The sequence below is a fragment of the Rutidosis leptorrhynchoides genome, chromosome 4, assembly GCF_046630445.1.
Source record: "Rutidosis leptorrhynchoides isolate AG116_Rl617_1_P2 chromosome 4, CSIRO_AGI_Rlap_v1, whole genome shotgun sequence".
In the NCBI taxonomy this organism is placed as follows: Eukaryota; Viridiplantae; Streptophyta; class Magnoliopsida; order Asterales; family Asteraceae; genus Rutidosis; species Rutidosis leptorrhynchoides.
The window spans coordinates 446,812,250-446,828,794 of NC_092336.1; the positions used below are offsets into that span (position 1 = coordinate 446,812,250).

General features: G+C 38.8%; 1 protein-coding gene across 1 annotated transcript; it reads right to left on the minus strand.

Annotated features, from left to right (window-relative positions):
- Window positions 1-2,491: 2,491 nt before the first annotated feature.
- Window positions 2,492-5,406, minus strand: LOC139844377 (uncharacterized). Its single transcript, XM_071834597.1, has 3 exons — window positions 5,100-5,406; window positions 4,255-4,346; window positions 2,492-3,179 (listed from the first exon to the last, which is right to left on the minus strand). Exons 1-3 carry the CDS (start codon window positions 5,262-5,264, stop codon window positions 2,774-2,776), a joined length of 663 nt encoding a protein of 220 aa, XP_071690698.1. The 5' UTR covers window positions 5,265-5,406; the 3' UTR covers window positions 2,492-2,773.
- Between the last annotated feature and the right edge of the window lie 11,139 nt (window positions 5,407-16,545).

Here is a 16,545-nt window from a genome sequence, read left to right on the forward strand (position 1 = left end):
TTGTTACTGTTTTTTTTTTTTTTAATTATCTTATTTTCGTTTATTCATTATGAAGCACTTTCTTTGTTTTAGTTATGCTTGCAAACTTGAATTGTGAACATCTTCAAATTCACTTCGCTTGATTTCATTATACTAGTTTTTTTTTTTTTTTTTTTTAAATACTAAATTATCTGTTAACAGGTGGTTTTACATGCAGGTTCAAATGGTTTGAGTTTTTGTTTTATTTATTTATGTTAAGCAAAAGCTTGTTTCAAAAAAACATGTATGAGTAATAAAGAAACTTATCATGGGCATTTTTTCCCGAAATAAAACAAATACTCGTAGAAATGAGGTCGGTTTGCAAAGAAAAATGCCCCCAACAAGGGACACAAAAAGAAAGGGGGAAATGATGAAACTCGCCTCTAGAAAACAACAAAAACTATATAAATATAAGCTATTTATAAACGAGCCTCTCTGACGACCCGAAATATAATAAAGACGAACCTGACCACTCAATGCTCTAGATAACACTTATGGGCCTTTGTGTTTGAAGACACTTCGAGCTATTAAAATTGTAGTTGACCAGTTTGGTCAATCGGATGGGTTTAAATTGTTACCTTCACAGAGCCAGTTGTATCAGGCACTCTCTTCCAAGTTCGATCTGTTACTTGAAGGATGTTGCAAGAATCACGTTTCATATTGGTTACTCATGTAGACATCCTGATAATCAATCTAGTTTCATCACAACAAACTCGTTTGGATATCAGATTTGAATCTTTAACAGCTGCAACTCTTAAATGGTTTGTTGTTTTGATACTGTTGTAAATGTGGTATTTCTGGCATTTTATTGACTATATATTCTAACAAAATGATCAAGAAAATCACATTGGTCATTAATGATACACTTAATTACATTAAATAGAGCAATTCGGTCTTCTAAGGTCTGGTTCCCCCATAGTTCTCTACTATCGAGCTTTACGGCATGTGATTGGGATTTGTTTTTGTTCTAGGTTTGGATTTTGTTTGTGGTGGTTTTTGTCATTAGTGGATGCAACCATTTCATGGCTGTGTTAGGTTCTTAAAGATGATAGGTATATGTAGTTATCTTTTGTTTGTTTGAAGTTAGGGGATTTCAACGGTTATGATTCACAAGTTGGTATTCGCGTGGATTTCTCACTCAGGTCAGACGTTCAATAGTTAATATGGTTGGTTTGTGTTTTTGCATTGTTTGGTTCAGTGTAACTCATTGTAATTGGTTATAGTAGCGGGTCTAGTTCAATGGAACGGCAAACATATCATAGGATCTTGCCTTAACATTGTATAACATTTGGATCTTATCGATCTAATTTAATTTAATTTCTGTTTTTTTTTTTTTTTTTTCAAAGCAAAAAAATATATATGAATAGAGCAATAGACAGTTAAATCAAACCTCTGGGTTCTGCTAGAAAAATTGAAGAGAAAACATCGAAACATCTTGAAAACTTGAAATTATGACATGGGAATTTCAACGTCAACATCTTAGAATCCTCGAAAACATGATACTTAAAATAGATGCTTTAGAAACAACAATGAAGTTACAAATTTATTGATAACTTAACAAAGCCATGTTTAATCCACACTTTGAAAAGATTTATCGTTCTGAATGAACGGATAATGCAACTTTCTTAAATGGCCAATCTCTTCGCTCTGCTTTTTCAGAACCTCTCTTTACAATTCTATAATTTTACCTTTATATTATCAGTTATAACGATCACTTTTCATAACTGGAAAACAGTAGAAAAGCTCCCGAAAACATAATGACAGCTCTTTGCAGCTTTTTATTGGTACGACTATGATGCACAATGATAAGCACCATTGCAGAATGCAGACATTGCCAAAATGCCAAGTACCAAGATAAGTAAAAGGCTATTTCGTGGCATGTTTAATCAATTCATTACTTAGGCATGGTCCAATTTTAAGCAAATTGACTTAAACTCTCTTGCAATATGAAAACAGTGCAAGCTTACACTAACTGTGTTTGTTATTGTTGATAACCCAATCGTAATGGAACGGATTCAAATACTGAAACTCTTCCATGTGTCTTGACTGTAGCTTATCGTGTAAGTTTGCCATATCATTGGCAAGAAAAATCGTTAAAAGATTAAGCTGAAACATCAGTGGTGAGTGGTGACTAGTAAATGTGTAAAGGTTTAGCAACCAATCCATGTTCTCGCACCAACTTGCGAGTTGCGAGCACTAATTTTATAACTAGACACCCATTAAACATTATGATATTACTATATTGCAAGTTTGCAACACAAAACAACACACACCATACAACCAAAAGTTGCAGCGTCGCTACCTCGTCTTACAGTAGCCAGATCAATCAGGTCACCTGTCAATCTAGAAGTAAACCATAAAAATTTGTCCCTTACGCGCAAGTAGTTTTATATACTTTACCAGCTTGACAGTTCGGGTATAAAAAACGTAACTGCTACATTATTCATGAGTGCATGGATCAAAATTGCCACTTAATAATGCAATGTAATCACTAAGTAGTAATGATTAATGGAGCATACTCAACACAATGAGTCCAGCAATCGGCACAACAACTGCGTGCATTAGGATCAACAATCTTTTCTATGATCTAGTTTGAGATCTAGTTGGATATCTACAGCCATACAACTAACGAACGGAAAACAGACACGAAAATGTAATCAGGACGAAAGGCTTCCTCTTAGAAGTTTTCTTAATATTCAACGGTAAAAAAAAAGATAAAAAGATTCCAGTAACGCAAATGCGGATAAAAACCCATTTAACCCTCTTGCTTCTCACGTTCTTTCAATGACAGACGTTTGAACCATTGTTTCCAAGCAGCATCTTGTTGTTGCTCAAGCCAAGAAAGAAAGCAGCTATCCAACAAGCAGAAAGAGTTGACATACAGAAGTTGGTACCTAACAGGTATATAACGAAAGTTGGCCACTTGAACAATTGGCCATATCCCGCCTTCTAAAATCAAGGCTGGAAGAAAATCTCTTTTTACATCTTCTTTCACTTGATTAACACTTTTTCCAGAAGCAAAACCCATGTAAGAGAAGAAAACAAATAAATCCAACGGCCCGAATATGATCCCGTCAAGTGCTACTTTAGTTGCAACAAAACGCATGGATTTTGGTTGGTATTGAAGTTTCAACTTTAGAAATCGATCTAGACCTTCATACCTACAAAAACAATAGTTTCAAGTTATGGTAAATTCTAGCATGAATATTTTTTTTACCAAACACAAATCTTCTCATTATAAAACACATCCAAGTTTCGATACAAAGTAATTTTGCTACGATAACAACCAATATTAAACGTAAGTAGTTACTTCTAACGAAGCCATGCCTAGGTGCCATTATATTCAAATGATGTGATATCAGGTAATCTAGGAAATGCTAGTATATGTACACTAGGATTAACAAATATTATAACGTACCGATCAACGAATGATGAATACTTAAGACAGCCAAACCTACATATAGCTATTTCAGCCACATAAGCACTCATAAATGTGTCTTACCATGAAAGACTTTGTTCAAATTAAGTAACATTCATGCTGCTACTGAAAGCAGATTATGAGGTTTTCACGTGGTTCATTAATAGAAGTTTACTTAACTTCAGATGTGTATGAAGTATGATGATTAAGACTTAGTATTACATTATTCTCGAGCATTTACTTTTCTAAACATGTTTTATATACTGGAAAGAGGTAGCAATTTGTTGCATATTGATGCAACTAAACCCTGATAAATGATTATCTAAAACGCCAGATGGATAATTAGTTATAGTCCAGAAGACCCAAATAGTGGCAAACATCATGCCAAACACACAATATCAGATAAAAAGCAGAACTGATAACATATGATTACCACAACATCATAATAAAACTATAGCAAGTCTCTTTTAACATTAAAAGTGATCAAAAGGAGCATATTCCATATTTTCACGACTGAAATGCAAATACAGTTTTTAGTTATTTTTAAAAAAAATCGACAGATATACTTGAACGCTCTTTAGTAACACTACACAATAACAAACTGCAATAAAGCCACATAACAGCACTATGTAATAGATTGATGAACGTATCTCACCTAATTTTGCGTAGAAAGAATACTACCAAAATACTGATAGATATATATAAGGTATCAATTTTAGGGCTACCATATTGTCAGCATTGTATAATCACAAATTTACAGTCACATATATGTAGTTCACAATTAAATTAATTAGGTGTAATCAGTAAGAATTACTAACCAGAAGTGACCAACTGGACCTACAAAAGCCATTCCAAACAAGCTCGTAGTAGCCACGCGTCTCCAATTGATACGTAACCGTTTATCATCTTCCTGTTGCATTAAGAACATATATGATATAAATACTATGAGCTGAGGCTTTGCATCCAAAGATCATTTCTAAAATCATGAAAGCTACATACTATTAATCCTCATTTGATTTGATTCGTGTTACTTTAAAAATGACAACATATCAAGGCTACACTCCCAACTTAAACATACTTAACCATATAAACTTCCAAATTACAGCTATTATAGATATTAAAGTTAGTCAAAGATGCTCACAAGCTGATAAGCATAAAAAAAACATATGATGTGAAAAAAAAAAGTACATGCCAAGATTTAAGAACTTTAGGGCTAGATACAACTCAAGCTAGAATCCATTTATTAAAAGCCATGTTAACATCCTCACAAACACAACTATTTATAGCATTGTTACATATCAAACTTCTAACACGTCACTATTCACATATATACATTCACATTTCTATATTCACTACATATTTCAAAAATTAATAAACCACTGGATCAAGAAACACACTCAAAAAAACTCATAAAACAAAACCTATCAAACCAACATTTTTTCTTCTTCACAAAATAAGCAACAATTTACAGCATTGCAACATTTCAAGCTTCTATTAAGATTCACGTATACAAATATTCATAACTCTCACATATTTCAACATACACAACCAAATCAGACATATACTCAATACTAGTTATAAAACAAAAACAAATCCTAATTTCACATGTACAACCAAATCAGAAGCACAAAATACCTATAATCAAACAAAAAAAAAGACTTACAGAAATGAAATTAGGGTTTTTATTTTGAGAGTGAAGAGCAGTAGAATGAGTAACCGATTGAGCAGCAATATCACCAAGTCCCCAAATTAAACCTGAACTGATCACTTGTGTTTTTACTGGATGTACTGATAAACAATTTTGATACCATCTCCATAACTTCAACATTGCTTTTTTATTCACTGATTTTACTATAATCACATTCAATTTAACTTTTAGGTTTTTGACTTCTTTTCTAAGATTTGGTAGGATGACAAATGATAGCAGTAGCAATTGATGATCTTAGTTGATGTTTGGGCAGAGATTGAGATTGAGATTGAGATTGAGATTGAGAAATTGTACGGATGAAGTGAATTTGCATGAGTATTGTGTCTTATATTGTTAGGGTTTGATGGAAAGTGAATGATTTTTGGGAACACGAGGTTTAATTTGGGGGTTTTTTATTTGGGAATAAAAATGAGGGAAAAGGACCCAAAAAAGGGTTTGGGTTTTGATTGTGGCGGCGTTTGCAGTGGTTTCAGGTCTTATATAAGAGTCTTGTAACACTCCGTTTCTCGGGGCATCATTTGAAGTCCAAGAATGATTATTTAATAGTTTGGATGTAATGCTTTGACCACGTTTGACTTTGGGATGTTTTAAAAGTGAAATTGGAGTACATCAGGTAATCTGTCGAGTTTGAGTGCAGTTTGTCGCGTTCTGGTGTGTCGCGTTTCGTGACAAACATGCTTGAAACGAGACAAGTTCTGATGGTGATTTCTGACCACTTTGTCGCGTTTGAGTGCTGTTTATCGCGTCCTGGTGTCGCGAAACGCGACGAAGTGTCGCGAAACGCGACAAATGTCGCTGAAATGACTTTTTAGCCATTTTAAATGGCATCTTTTGGGGGTATAATAGTCCTTTCACTTGTGGCCGATTTTGGGGAGTTTAAAGCTGATTCAACCTTACCCAATCCTCATTTATCACATCTTCACCTTCACCAATTAAATCCTCGAGAGAGAGTTAGGGTTTAGTGAGAGAGAGCTCACTTGAAGAAGAAGAAGACCAAATCCCACCCAAGTCCGAGTTTTAAAGTTGTTCCCTACGTCTCTAGCTACGTTGTGATTGTATTGGTAAGTCTTAACTCTATGTTTTGAGTTTTAATTGGTTTATGGCTAGGATTTTGTGTACTTGAGGCTTGTATGACCATTTGGGGGTTAAATGGGTGAATTTGGGTTATATTGATGAAAGGAAAACCCTAATAGCTATAACCTAGGCCTTGGTCTTGTTGTTTGAGATTTGTAAGTGTTAAATGTGTTGTTAGGCACTAATACACATGTTAAATGTCGAAAGATTTGTAAATGGGTTAAGTTTGACTAAATTTGTAAGTTTAAGTGTCAAAATGGGTCAAATGGGTAATGTTGACCTAGTTTGGGCAAGATGGGTATGAAAATACCCTAGATGGTGTTAGTTGTTGATATTGGACTATAATCACTAGCTTTTGGGGAACTATAATGGGTCTTGGCCATTAATGGGTGGTTTTGGTGTAAATGAGTCATTTAATGCAATTGGGTCATTAAATGCTCAAGTGTTAAATGTTGGTGTCTAGTCCAACTAGTTTGTGTATTGAAAGTGTACTTAATGTAATAGGTACGTTGCATTGAAGGTTGCGAGCTTTATTCCCTAGTTCACCAAAGACGATAAGGTGAGTGGAATAATTATACGTTCATGTATATGGCGTGTTTATTTGTGAATGTTATGGCATGAACCATGTGCCGGTAGTGCCATAACATGTATGTGACGGATATAGGATGTGAACCACGTGCCGGTAGCATCGAGTGTGAACCACGTGCCGGTAGCACTATAAAATGAGGCGTGAACCACGTGCCGGTAGCGTCAAAGTGTGGACCATGTGCCGGTAGCACTATAAAAGAGTGAGACTCAAATGCGTATGGTGTGAACCACGTGCCGGTAGCACCATAGCGTTATGGTTAACCATATTGTGTTGTGATCGTTTAGCATTATATATATATATATATATATATATATATATATATATATATATATATATATATATATATATATATATATATATATATATATATATATATATATATATATATATATATATTGTGTTGAGTATATGCTAATGAGATTTTGTGTCAATGTACGACTTGTTGGTATTTCGGGTATGATTGACTTGCTTTGTGAGTTACATGTTAGTACGAGGTATTTGGTATTTGTGATTGCAAATAGATGGGTTATATATATGTATGTATAATTATTGCATTCACTAAGCATTGCTTACCCTCTCGTTGTTTACCATTTTATAGGTTTCGGCGTGGACAAGGGTAAGGGCATTCGTTTGGATTAGAGATCCCGCCTTATTGTTAGGGGACGCTTTTGGATTTGTTAGCTTTGGAAGTTGGCCTAACGTTTTGGATAGTTTAGTCCCAAACCATGCTCGAAGTGTCGTTTGGATTATAAACTATCATTTGTAGTGGGGCGAACTTGTATTAAACTTAATTAATGGCCTTCGTGCCTTGTAAACATTTTAAATTGTGGTACGTTTTAAATGGAACTTGTGGAATGGTTTACATATTTTATTGGCACGTAAATGTGAAATAAAAAAAAAATATATTGTAAGATCCTGTTTTCTTTTTGGGTTTGGACGCCGTCCAAACATTTGGGACGCCGTCCCAGTTTGAAGACCTGGACGCCGTCCAGAATGGCTGGCAGGCATGTCTTTTTGCTATTAATTATTTTAGATGGGTATTTTGGTAATTTCACTTCTTGGACGAATTTTAAAGCCCTAGATCAGTTTTGGGAGTCTCATTACTCCATTCACAACCACCAAACATCATCTACTTTAATTCTAGAGAGAGAGTGCTCTTAAGTGTGAGAAAGCTCAAATAGGAGAGAAAGAAGCTTGTTTCGGGTTCTAGCTCGAGCATTGAAGTTGTTCATCTCCTCGTTAGCTTCGTTTTGATTGTGGTGGTAAGCCCTAAAATTGATTTCTCTAGTAAATATGTTTAAGGGTTAGGGTTTGGGTTAATGTTGTACATAAAACCCATGTATGAGTGATTTGGGGGTTTCGGGTAAGTTTGGGTCATGAAGACCCAAATGGTGACTAACTTAGGGTTTTGAAATGTTGAAATGTGTAAATGGGTCTTAAAGGCCTAATAGATCACTAGTACACCTATAGTTAGTGTTAGTGGGAGTCATTTGGGTTGTGGGTGACCTAAATGGGTATGTTGACCTTGAAATGGGTCAAATGGGTCTTTGATGACCTAGGTTGTCTTGCATGCGTGAAAATGAGTCAACTTGGTGTTTAAATGCGTGTTAAGACCTTAAATGGCTAGAACTAGGGTTTTTGGTGAAGTTAACCCATTATTAGGGTTAAAGGTGCAAAATGGGTCGGGATTGCACTTAGGGTCAAAAGACTCTAGATTGTTAAGTGAGTTGCTTGACCGACTTGAGTTGTGAATTGATTATGTGCTAAAATGTAATAGGTACGTTACATTGACGTTGCAAGTTCGGTTATCTTACACGAAGACTTTGAGGTGAGTGGAATAATTATATGCGTATGCATATAATGTATCTATTTGTTGTAGCGTGAAACGGGTAGTGTCGAGGTGCTAAGACACCATGTTTCACTTGAAGAGTGTAGCATCGAGGTGTTAAGATGCCACTCGGGTGTAGCATCGAGGTGTTAAGATGCCACCTAGGAGTGTAGTGTCGAGGTGTTAAGACACCACTCCGTAAAATAATGAGTGTTGCATCGAGGTGTTAAGATGCCACTCGGGGTGATGTGCCGAGGTGTTAAGGTGCCACCCTAGGGGTTAGTGGTGCGAGGTGTTAAGTGCCCTAACGGATGTTATGAACACCGATGGCGTTTTCGCGAGCGCTGTTCCCTTGTACTATTGGTCGACCATGGTTATTTGTGTTGTAAGCATATTATATTATTCGAGTTATATTTATATGCGGATGTTATGCTAGCTTGGGGGTATTGGTGAATTATAGCTTGTTATTGCGACGATAAGCTAATGTTGTTTGCTAGCATGTTTGCTTTGTGCAAGTGTATGCAAGTAGGTATAATTATATATGTATTCGTATAATTATTGCATTCACTAAGCTTTGCTTACCCTCTCGTTGTTTACCTTTTTTTATAGGCTCGGGCGTTGACAAGGGTAAGAGCGTTCAATTGGATTAGTGATCTCCCGCTTGTTTTGTTAGGGGATGCTTTTGGGTGTTAGCTTTTGGAGTTCGACCGAGATTGGGTAGTTTAACCCCAAACACCATGCTCTAGTGTCGTTTGGAACTTAAACTTATATTTGGTCGAAACTTTTATTTTTGAACGAAACTCGTAAAATGGGTGATGTGGGACCGGTGATGTAAAGCTTGATTTGATGATGAAAATCTCTTAGTTTCACTTATATTGACTTGTGGTAAAAAGGTTTTCGTTTGAAAATGTCGGGAAGCGGGTTTTCCGCTCGTGTGAGTTGGACCCGTGATCAGTAGCTGGAAGACCATTGGGATGCCGTTCTAATTTCTTGGACGCCGTCCCAGTTGTTTGAGCTGGACGCCGTCCCAAACTTTGGACGCCGTCCCACCCTTCTGAGCTGGACGCCGTCCAGGATTCTGGACGCCGTCCAGATGCACTGCCATAAAAAAAAATTTTGTACGCGTTTTTTGGGTTTATGAAGTCGGGTTGTTACAAGTGGTATCAGAGCATGGTCTAAGGGATTTAGGCGACTTGAGATAGGTGCCTAGACTTAGACTTTATTGTGTGAGCGCCTTATCCGGGACTTGTAGGACTTTGGGTCTAAACGGGAATTGTTAGTGCTTTGGTTTATGAGAATTAACCTTGTGCTAATTGTGTTGTGTTGTGTTTAGCAATCATCAAGCAAGACGGACGTTGTACTAGCAAGTGAATGCGACGTGCTCGAGTAACAACGAGTAGTTACCGTTGTTACGGGTGCAAATCGTGTTAAACAAGCAATGTACGACGATTGTTGAGCGAGATGGAGTAGTGTGGCACATATGTATATATACATGTAATCGTCCTTTCGTTTTTGTAGTTTAACCTATTTCGTTTTATAGAATGAAGACGAGAAACGGTCCCGATCATGATAACGGAAGTACAAGCGAGGACGCCGAGTTTTCGGCCAAGGTTGAGGCCGTCTTTAAAAAGTTAAAAGCGGATTTTCTTACGGACGTCCGAAAGGTCTTTCAAGATTCGGTCGATGGGCAGGTGACCGATTTGATAAATGAACGAATGAAGGCCACTATCGAAGAGGCCCTTGACGCTAGGAATATCTACCCTCGCGGTGAAGGAGGTGAAGGAAGGCGGGACTTCCACTACAAGAACTTCAAGGATGCTCAACCCCCGATGTTTAATGGGGTGCGGGATCCTTTAAAAAGTACATGTTGGATCTCCGATATTGAGGGAGCTTTCCGTACCGCGGAATGTCCTCCCGAAAAGAAGGCGAGGTATGGCTCTAGCATGCTACGAGAAGAGGCTAAGTTATGGTGGGATGATAAAATCAACTTGTATGGTGAGGAACAATGTATGGGCTTGACGTGGGAAGAGTTTAAGAAGGAGTTTTTCAAGGAATACCGAACTTCTTCCGATCTCGATAGAATCCGGGACGAGTTGCACCATTTGCAACAAGGCTCAATGGACTTAGTTACTCTTAAGTCTACATTCTTGGCAAAGACTCGTTTTTGCCCGGAATATGTTGGTGATGATCATAAGCTCATGAAGGATTTCTACCGTACTTTGAATGATGAGTACAAGGGGAAAATTAGTCAGGGTATGGCTAAGTCTTTTGATGAATTGTTCGATTTGGCTCGGGGTTTTGAGCCGGAGGTTCCAAGAAAGAGTGATTTCATGTTTTCCAAAAGAAAATTTGAAGGTTTTAGTTACTCTAACGCCTCAAGCAAGAAGAGCAAGAGCAAGAGGGGGGCCGAAAGTGTCAATAGTGCAAAGAAGGGCACTACCGGCGGGTTTTCTTATACGTGCTACAATTGTGGGCAACCGGGTCATATGGCTCGTGAGTGTCCGAAACCACGTTCCGGAAACAAAGTCACTTGTTTTAATTGCGGCAAAGAAGGGCATAAGAAGCCGGAGTGTCCCGACTTGCGAAACGACAATGTGAAACGGTTAGAGAAGGCGGCGGGTACGGCTAGGGGTCGCAACTATTTGATGACCAATGATGAAGCTAAACAATCGCACGAAGTTGTCTCAGGTACTTACATGGTTAATTCTAATCCGGCAAGGATTCTTTTCGATAGCGGTGCAAATTTGTCGTTTGTGTCTCCTAAATTTGTGCCTAAACTTAATAGACCGTTAGCTAAGTTAAGTCGTCCGATAGAAGTCGAAATAGCGGACGGCAAGACGGTGCTAGTAGTTGATGTGTGTGAAAATTGTGATGTTGTTTTTGGTGCCGAAACCTTTAAAATTGATCTTATTCCAATGACCTTGGGCGACTTTGATATTGTCGTTGGTATGGATTGGCTCGATCGTTATAGAGCCGATATTGCATGCCATGATAAGTTTATTCGTGTAAAGACCCTAAGTGGGGAAGAGTTAATTATTCATGGTGATAAGCGAAGGAGACCGGTGCCGATATGCACTTTTGCACGGGCACGTCGTTTTGTTGTTACCGGTGGCATGGCTTTCCTTACTCATGTTGTTGATACTCGCAATGAGCCACCACCTATTCGTGAAATTCCGGTTGTTAGTGAATTCGAAGACGTTTTTTCGGACGAATTACCGGGTGTTCCGGCGGAAAGACAAGTTGCGTTTCGTATTGAGTTGGTTCCGGGAGCTACTCCCATTGCTAAAACTCCTTATCGTTTAGCACCAACGGAAATGCAAGAGTTGTTAAATCAAACCCAAGAGTTGCTCGAGAAGGGTTTTATTCGACCGAGTGCTTCGCCATGGGGCGCTCCGGTGTTATTTGTGAAGAAGAAAGATGGTAGTATGCGTATGTGCATTGATTACCGTGAGTTGAATAAAGTGACGATCAAGAATTGTTATCCATTACCTAGGATTGACGATTTATTTGATCAACTTCAAGGCGCAACGTATTTCTCTAAGATCGACCTACGGTCCGGCTATCACCAAATGCGGGTCCGTGAGGAAGACATAGAGAAAACGGCTTTTCGAACGCGTTACGGGCATTATGAGTTTGTAGTTTTGCCCTTTGGTCTTACGAATGCACCGGCAGCATTCATGGATCTTATGAACCGAGTGTGCCAACCTATGTTGGACAAGTCGGTAATAGTGTTCATTGACGACATACTAGTCTACTCGAAAAGTATGAACGAACATGAACATCATTTGCGTGAAGTATTGAAGACGCTACGAAAGGAGAAGTTGTATGCAAAGTTCTCCAAATGTGAATTTTGGCTAAGGGAAGTTCAATTCCTTGGTCATATTGTGAACGAAAACGGTATTCAAGTAGATCCGGGGAAGATCGAAATGGTGAAGAGTTGGGGACGACCGACTACGCCTACGGAAATCCGAAGTTTTCTCGGATTGGCCGGTTATTATCGTCGGTTTATCCAAGATTTTTCAAAGATCGCTTCTTCGTTGACGAAATTGACAAGGAAGAATGCGAGGTTTGGTTGGGAGAACGAGCAAGAAATTGCTTTTCAATTGTTAAAAGAGAAGTTGTGTCAAGCTCCGGTGTTAGTGTTACCGGAAGGTGTTGAAGACATGGTGGTTTATTGTGATGCTTCCTTAAATGGTCTCGGGTGTGTTCTAATGCAAAGAGGTAAAGTCATCGCTTATGCCTCTCGACAATTAAAGGAACATGAAACGAGGTATCCGACTCATGATCTTGAGTTGGCGGCGGTAGTGCATGCGTTGAAAATTTGGCGCCATTACTTGTATGGTGTCAAGTGTACAATTTATTCGGATCATAAGAGTTTGAAACATCTCTTTAATCAACGAGATTTGAATTATCGCCAACGTAGGTGGATGGATGTGGTGAAAGACTACGATTGTGAAATACTTTATCATCCGGGTAAGGCGAATGTGGTCGCGGATGCGTTGAGTCGAAAGAGTCAACATCCGGCAATAAAAGTGGGGTCGTTACGTTTGATTATTACCAACGATTTTCTTGAAAATCTTGTGTAAGACCCGAATAATTGAAGTGTACATATGTGTAAATAAGTGTATTGTGCGGTACTCGAATCGGGGTTGGTTGTATATATTAAAAAAAAGGCAAAAGAAGCTGGACTGGGAGGGTTGCGCGCCGCGCGGATTGGTGGCGCGCCGCGCCATATGACTGGCAGATTCTCCCTTTCTTTTAAATTAGATATTTTGTGGGTATTTTGGTAAATTCACCTTGGGGCCGGATTAAAGGCTTGGAGAGCAGATTTGGTAGAGCCATAACTCTACTTTTACCAACCTTATCTTCCCCAAATCAATTTTAGAGAGAGAGGTAAAACCTTGAGAGAGAAAGCTCATTGTGAAGGTGAAGGAGTTCGTTTCGAGTTTTATCGCAAGTTCTAATGTTGTTCATCTCGTCAATTGCTACATTTTGATAGTTGTGGTATGCCTTAACTTTCAATTCTTGTTTTGTTTTCGTGTATGGGTTAGGGTTTGTGTTGAAGATGAACACTAAGACCCATTTGTAGGTAAATTGGGTGTTCTTGGGTAAATTGGGTCATGTAGACTCAATTATGTGTAAGCTAGGGTTTTAAAGGTATTAATTGTTGTTATGAAACCCTAATTGGCTAATAATTGCTAGAACGCCTTAGGGAAGTGTAAATGGGTATGATTTGGGTATAAATGACCCAAAATGGGTGTATTGACTTTTATTGAGTCAAACGGGTCAAAATGGACCAAGATTGGTTAACGTTAGTGTTTTGTGTTAAAATCTAGTGATTTAAAGTGTATGAAGGCCTTGAGTGCCAAGAGTTAGGGTTTTTGGTAAGAATGACCCAAATTAGGGTTAAGTGTCAAAATGGGTCAAGATGACCTAGGATGGTGTGTGTTATGAGATTAGGCCAAGTTGATTGATTAATTATATGTTTGTGAAATAGGTACGTTACCTTGGAATTCAAGCTTGGTTTAATAATCACCGAAGGTTTAAGGTGAGTGGAATATCTATATACGTATGTATATGATTTATGTACCGTGTTGATGGTGTCACATAGCCGTTTTGTGACCAAGGTTGTGGGACTTAGCCGTATTAGTCCATGTTTTGTACTAAGGCACATAGCCGTGTTTGTGCATTTAGTGGCGAGTAATAGCCGTGTTTTACTCCCACGTTGTTATTTGAGTTACCCGTACACATAGCCGTGTTGGTGTACGAAAGCGTGAGTAATAGCCGTGTTCTACTCACATTGAGCAAGTGATGCCATAGCCGTTTTTGGAACACTTGAGGGGTGATGCCATAGCCGTTTTTGGAACACCTCGGGGGGTTAGCATGCCATAGCCGTTTTTGGAAGCTAACGAATGTTATGAACATCGATGACTTGTTTCGCGAAGTCGTTCCCTAGCGAAGAGATTGGTTAACCATGATTTATTGTTGTTCATACTAGCATTTGATTATTGTTATGAGTATTTATGCTATGATTATTGCTAGTGATACGTTTGGTGATACTAGCTTGCTTATCGAGATTTGTTATGTGTTATTTGATATCGTGGATGCGTGTGGGTAAGTTGTATATGCATGTATATATATGTTTTACTCACTAAGCTTTGCTTACCCTCTCGTTGTTTACTATTTTTATAGGTTCCGGTGTGGACAAGGGTAAGGGCATCCGGTTGGATTAGAGATCCCGTCTTGTTTAGTGACGCTTTTGGGATGTGACGATTTTGGAGTTTGACCGAGACTTGGGTAGTTTAACCCCAAACACCATGCTCGTTGTATCGTTTGGCAAATAAACTTTTCGTGGTCGAAACTCTAATTTGTATTAAACATTGTATTTTTAACTTAGTGGCGTTTTGGGCACGTGTGGGCCCCACTTTGTAAAACTCGCTCAAACCTTAGTTATGTGCTAGTTTTACATATATGAATGTATGGTTAAAAGCGTTTTGGCTAAAAATGTCGGGAACTAGTCAAACATTTTCGTTAAATAGACTTCCGGGGACAGCGGGCTGTCCAGGTGATTTGGCGCGCCGCGCGGTCACCTGGCGCGCCGCGCAGATGATCTGCACCAGAAAATTTTTTTTTGTTTGCAATTTCGTCGTGTTTGGTCGGTTACGGTTTGGGTTGTTACAAGTGGTATCAGAGCATGGTCTAAGGGATTTAGGTGACTTGAGATAGGCGCCTAGACTTAGACTTTGTGTGCGTGTTTATGCGGGACTTGTAGGACTTTGGGTCGGATCGGTATGATTAGTGCATAGGTTTATGTGAACTAATCATGCGCTATTTGTTTGTGTTGTGTTTAGCAATCATCAAGCGAGATGGACGTTGTACTAGCGAGTTAGCGCGACGTGCTTGCGTGGTAATGACTAGCTACCATTACTACGGGTGCAAATCGGGTCAAACAAGCAATGTACGACGATTGTTGAGCAAGATGGGGTAGTGTGGTGTATACGTATGTAATTGGGTATAATTGTCCTTTTGTTTCATGGTTTAACCTAATTCGTTTTATAGAATGAAGACGAGAAACGGTCCTGATCATGAAAACGGGAGTACAAGTGAAGACGCCGAGTTCTCGACCAAGGTCGAGGCCGTCTTTAAGAAGTTGAAATCGGATTTTCTTGCGGATGTCCGAAGGGTCTTCCAAGAGTCGGTCGATGGGCAAGTGACCGAAATGATAAATGAACGATTGAAGGCCACTATTGAAGAGGCCCTTGATGCTAGAAACGTTTATCCTCGAGGTGAAGGGGGTGACGGAAAGAGAGACTTCCACTACAAAAATTTTAAGGATACTCAACCTCCGACGTTTAATGGGGTGAGGGATCCGTTGAAAAGTACTTGTTGGATTTCGGACATCGAGGGGGCCTTCCGTACCGCGGAGTGTCCTCCCGAGAAGAAGGCGAGGTTTGGGTCTAGCATGTTACGTGAAGAAGGCAAGTTGTGGTGGGATGATAAAATCAATTTGTATGGCGAGGAGCAATGCATGGGCTTGACGTGGGAGGAGTTCAAGAAAGAGTTTTTCAAGGAATACCGAACTTCATCCGATCTTGATCGAATTCGGGACGAGTTGCATCATTTGCAACAAGGTTCCATGGATTTAGTTACCCTCAAGTCTACATTCTTGGCAAAGACTCGTTTTTGCCCGGAGTATGTGGGTGATGATCATAAGCTTATGAAAGATTTTTATCGTACTTTGAATGCCGACTACAAGAGCAAGATTAGCCGGGGTATGGCTAAGACTTTCGATGAATTGTTTGAGTTGGCTCGGGGTTTTGAGCCGGAGGTGCCTAGGAAGAGTGATTTTGTTTTCTCGAAAAGGAAGTTTGAAGGTTCGAGCTATTCGAATTTTTCAAACAAGAAGTCTA

Bases quoted from the DNA above. Each gene is read 5' to 3' on its own strand.
- LOC139844377 (XM_071834597.1), bottom strand. From the start codon at position 5,264: ATGTTGAAGTTATGGAGATGGTATCAAAATTGTTTATCAGTACATCCA. The intron at 4,347-5,099 runs GTAAGTCTTTTT...TTAATGCAACAG, and splicing joins AAAACCCTAATTTCATTTCT to GAAGATGATAAACGGTTACG. The intron at 3,180-4,254 runs GTTAGTAATTCT...TTGTTTTTGTAG, and splicing joins GGTCCAGTTGGTCACTTCTG to GTATGAAGGTCTAGATCGAT.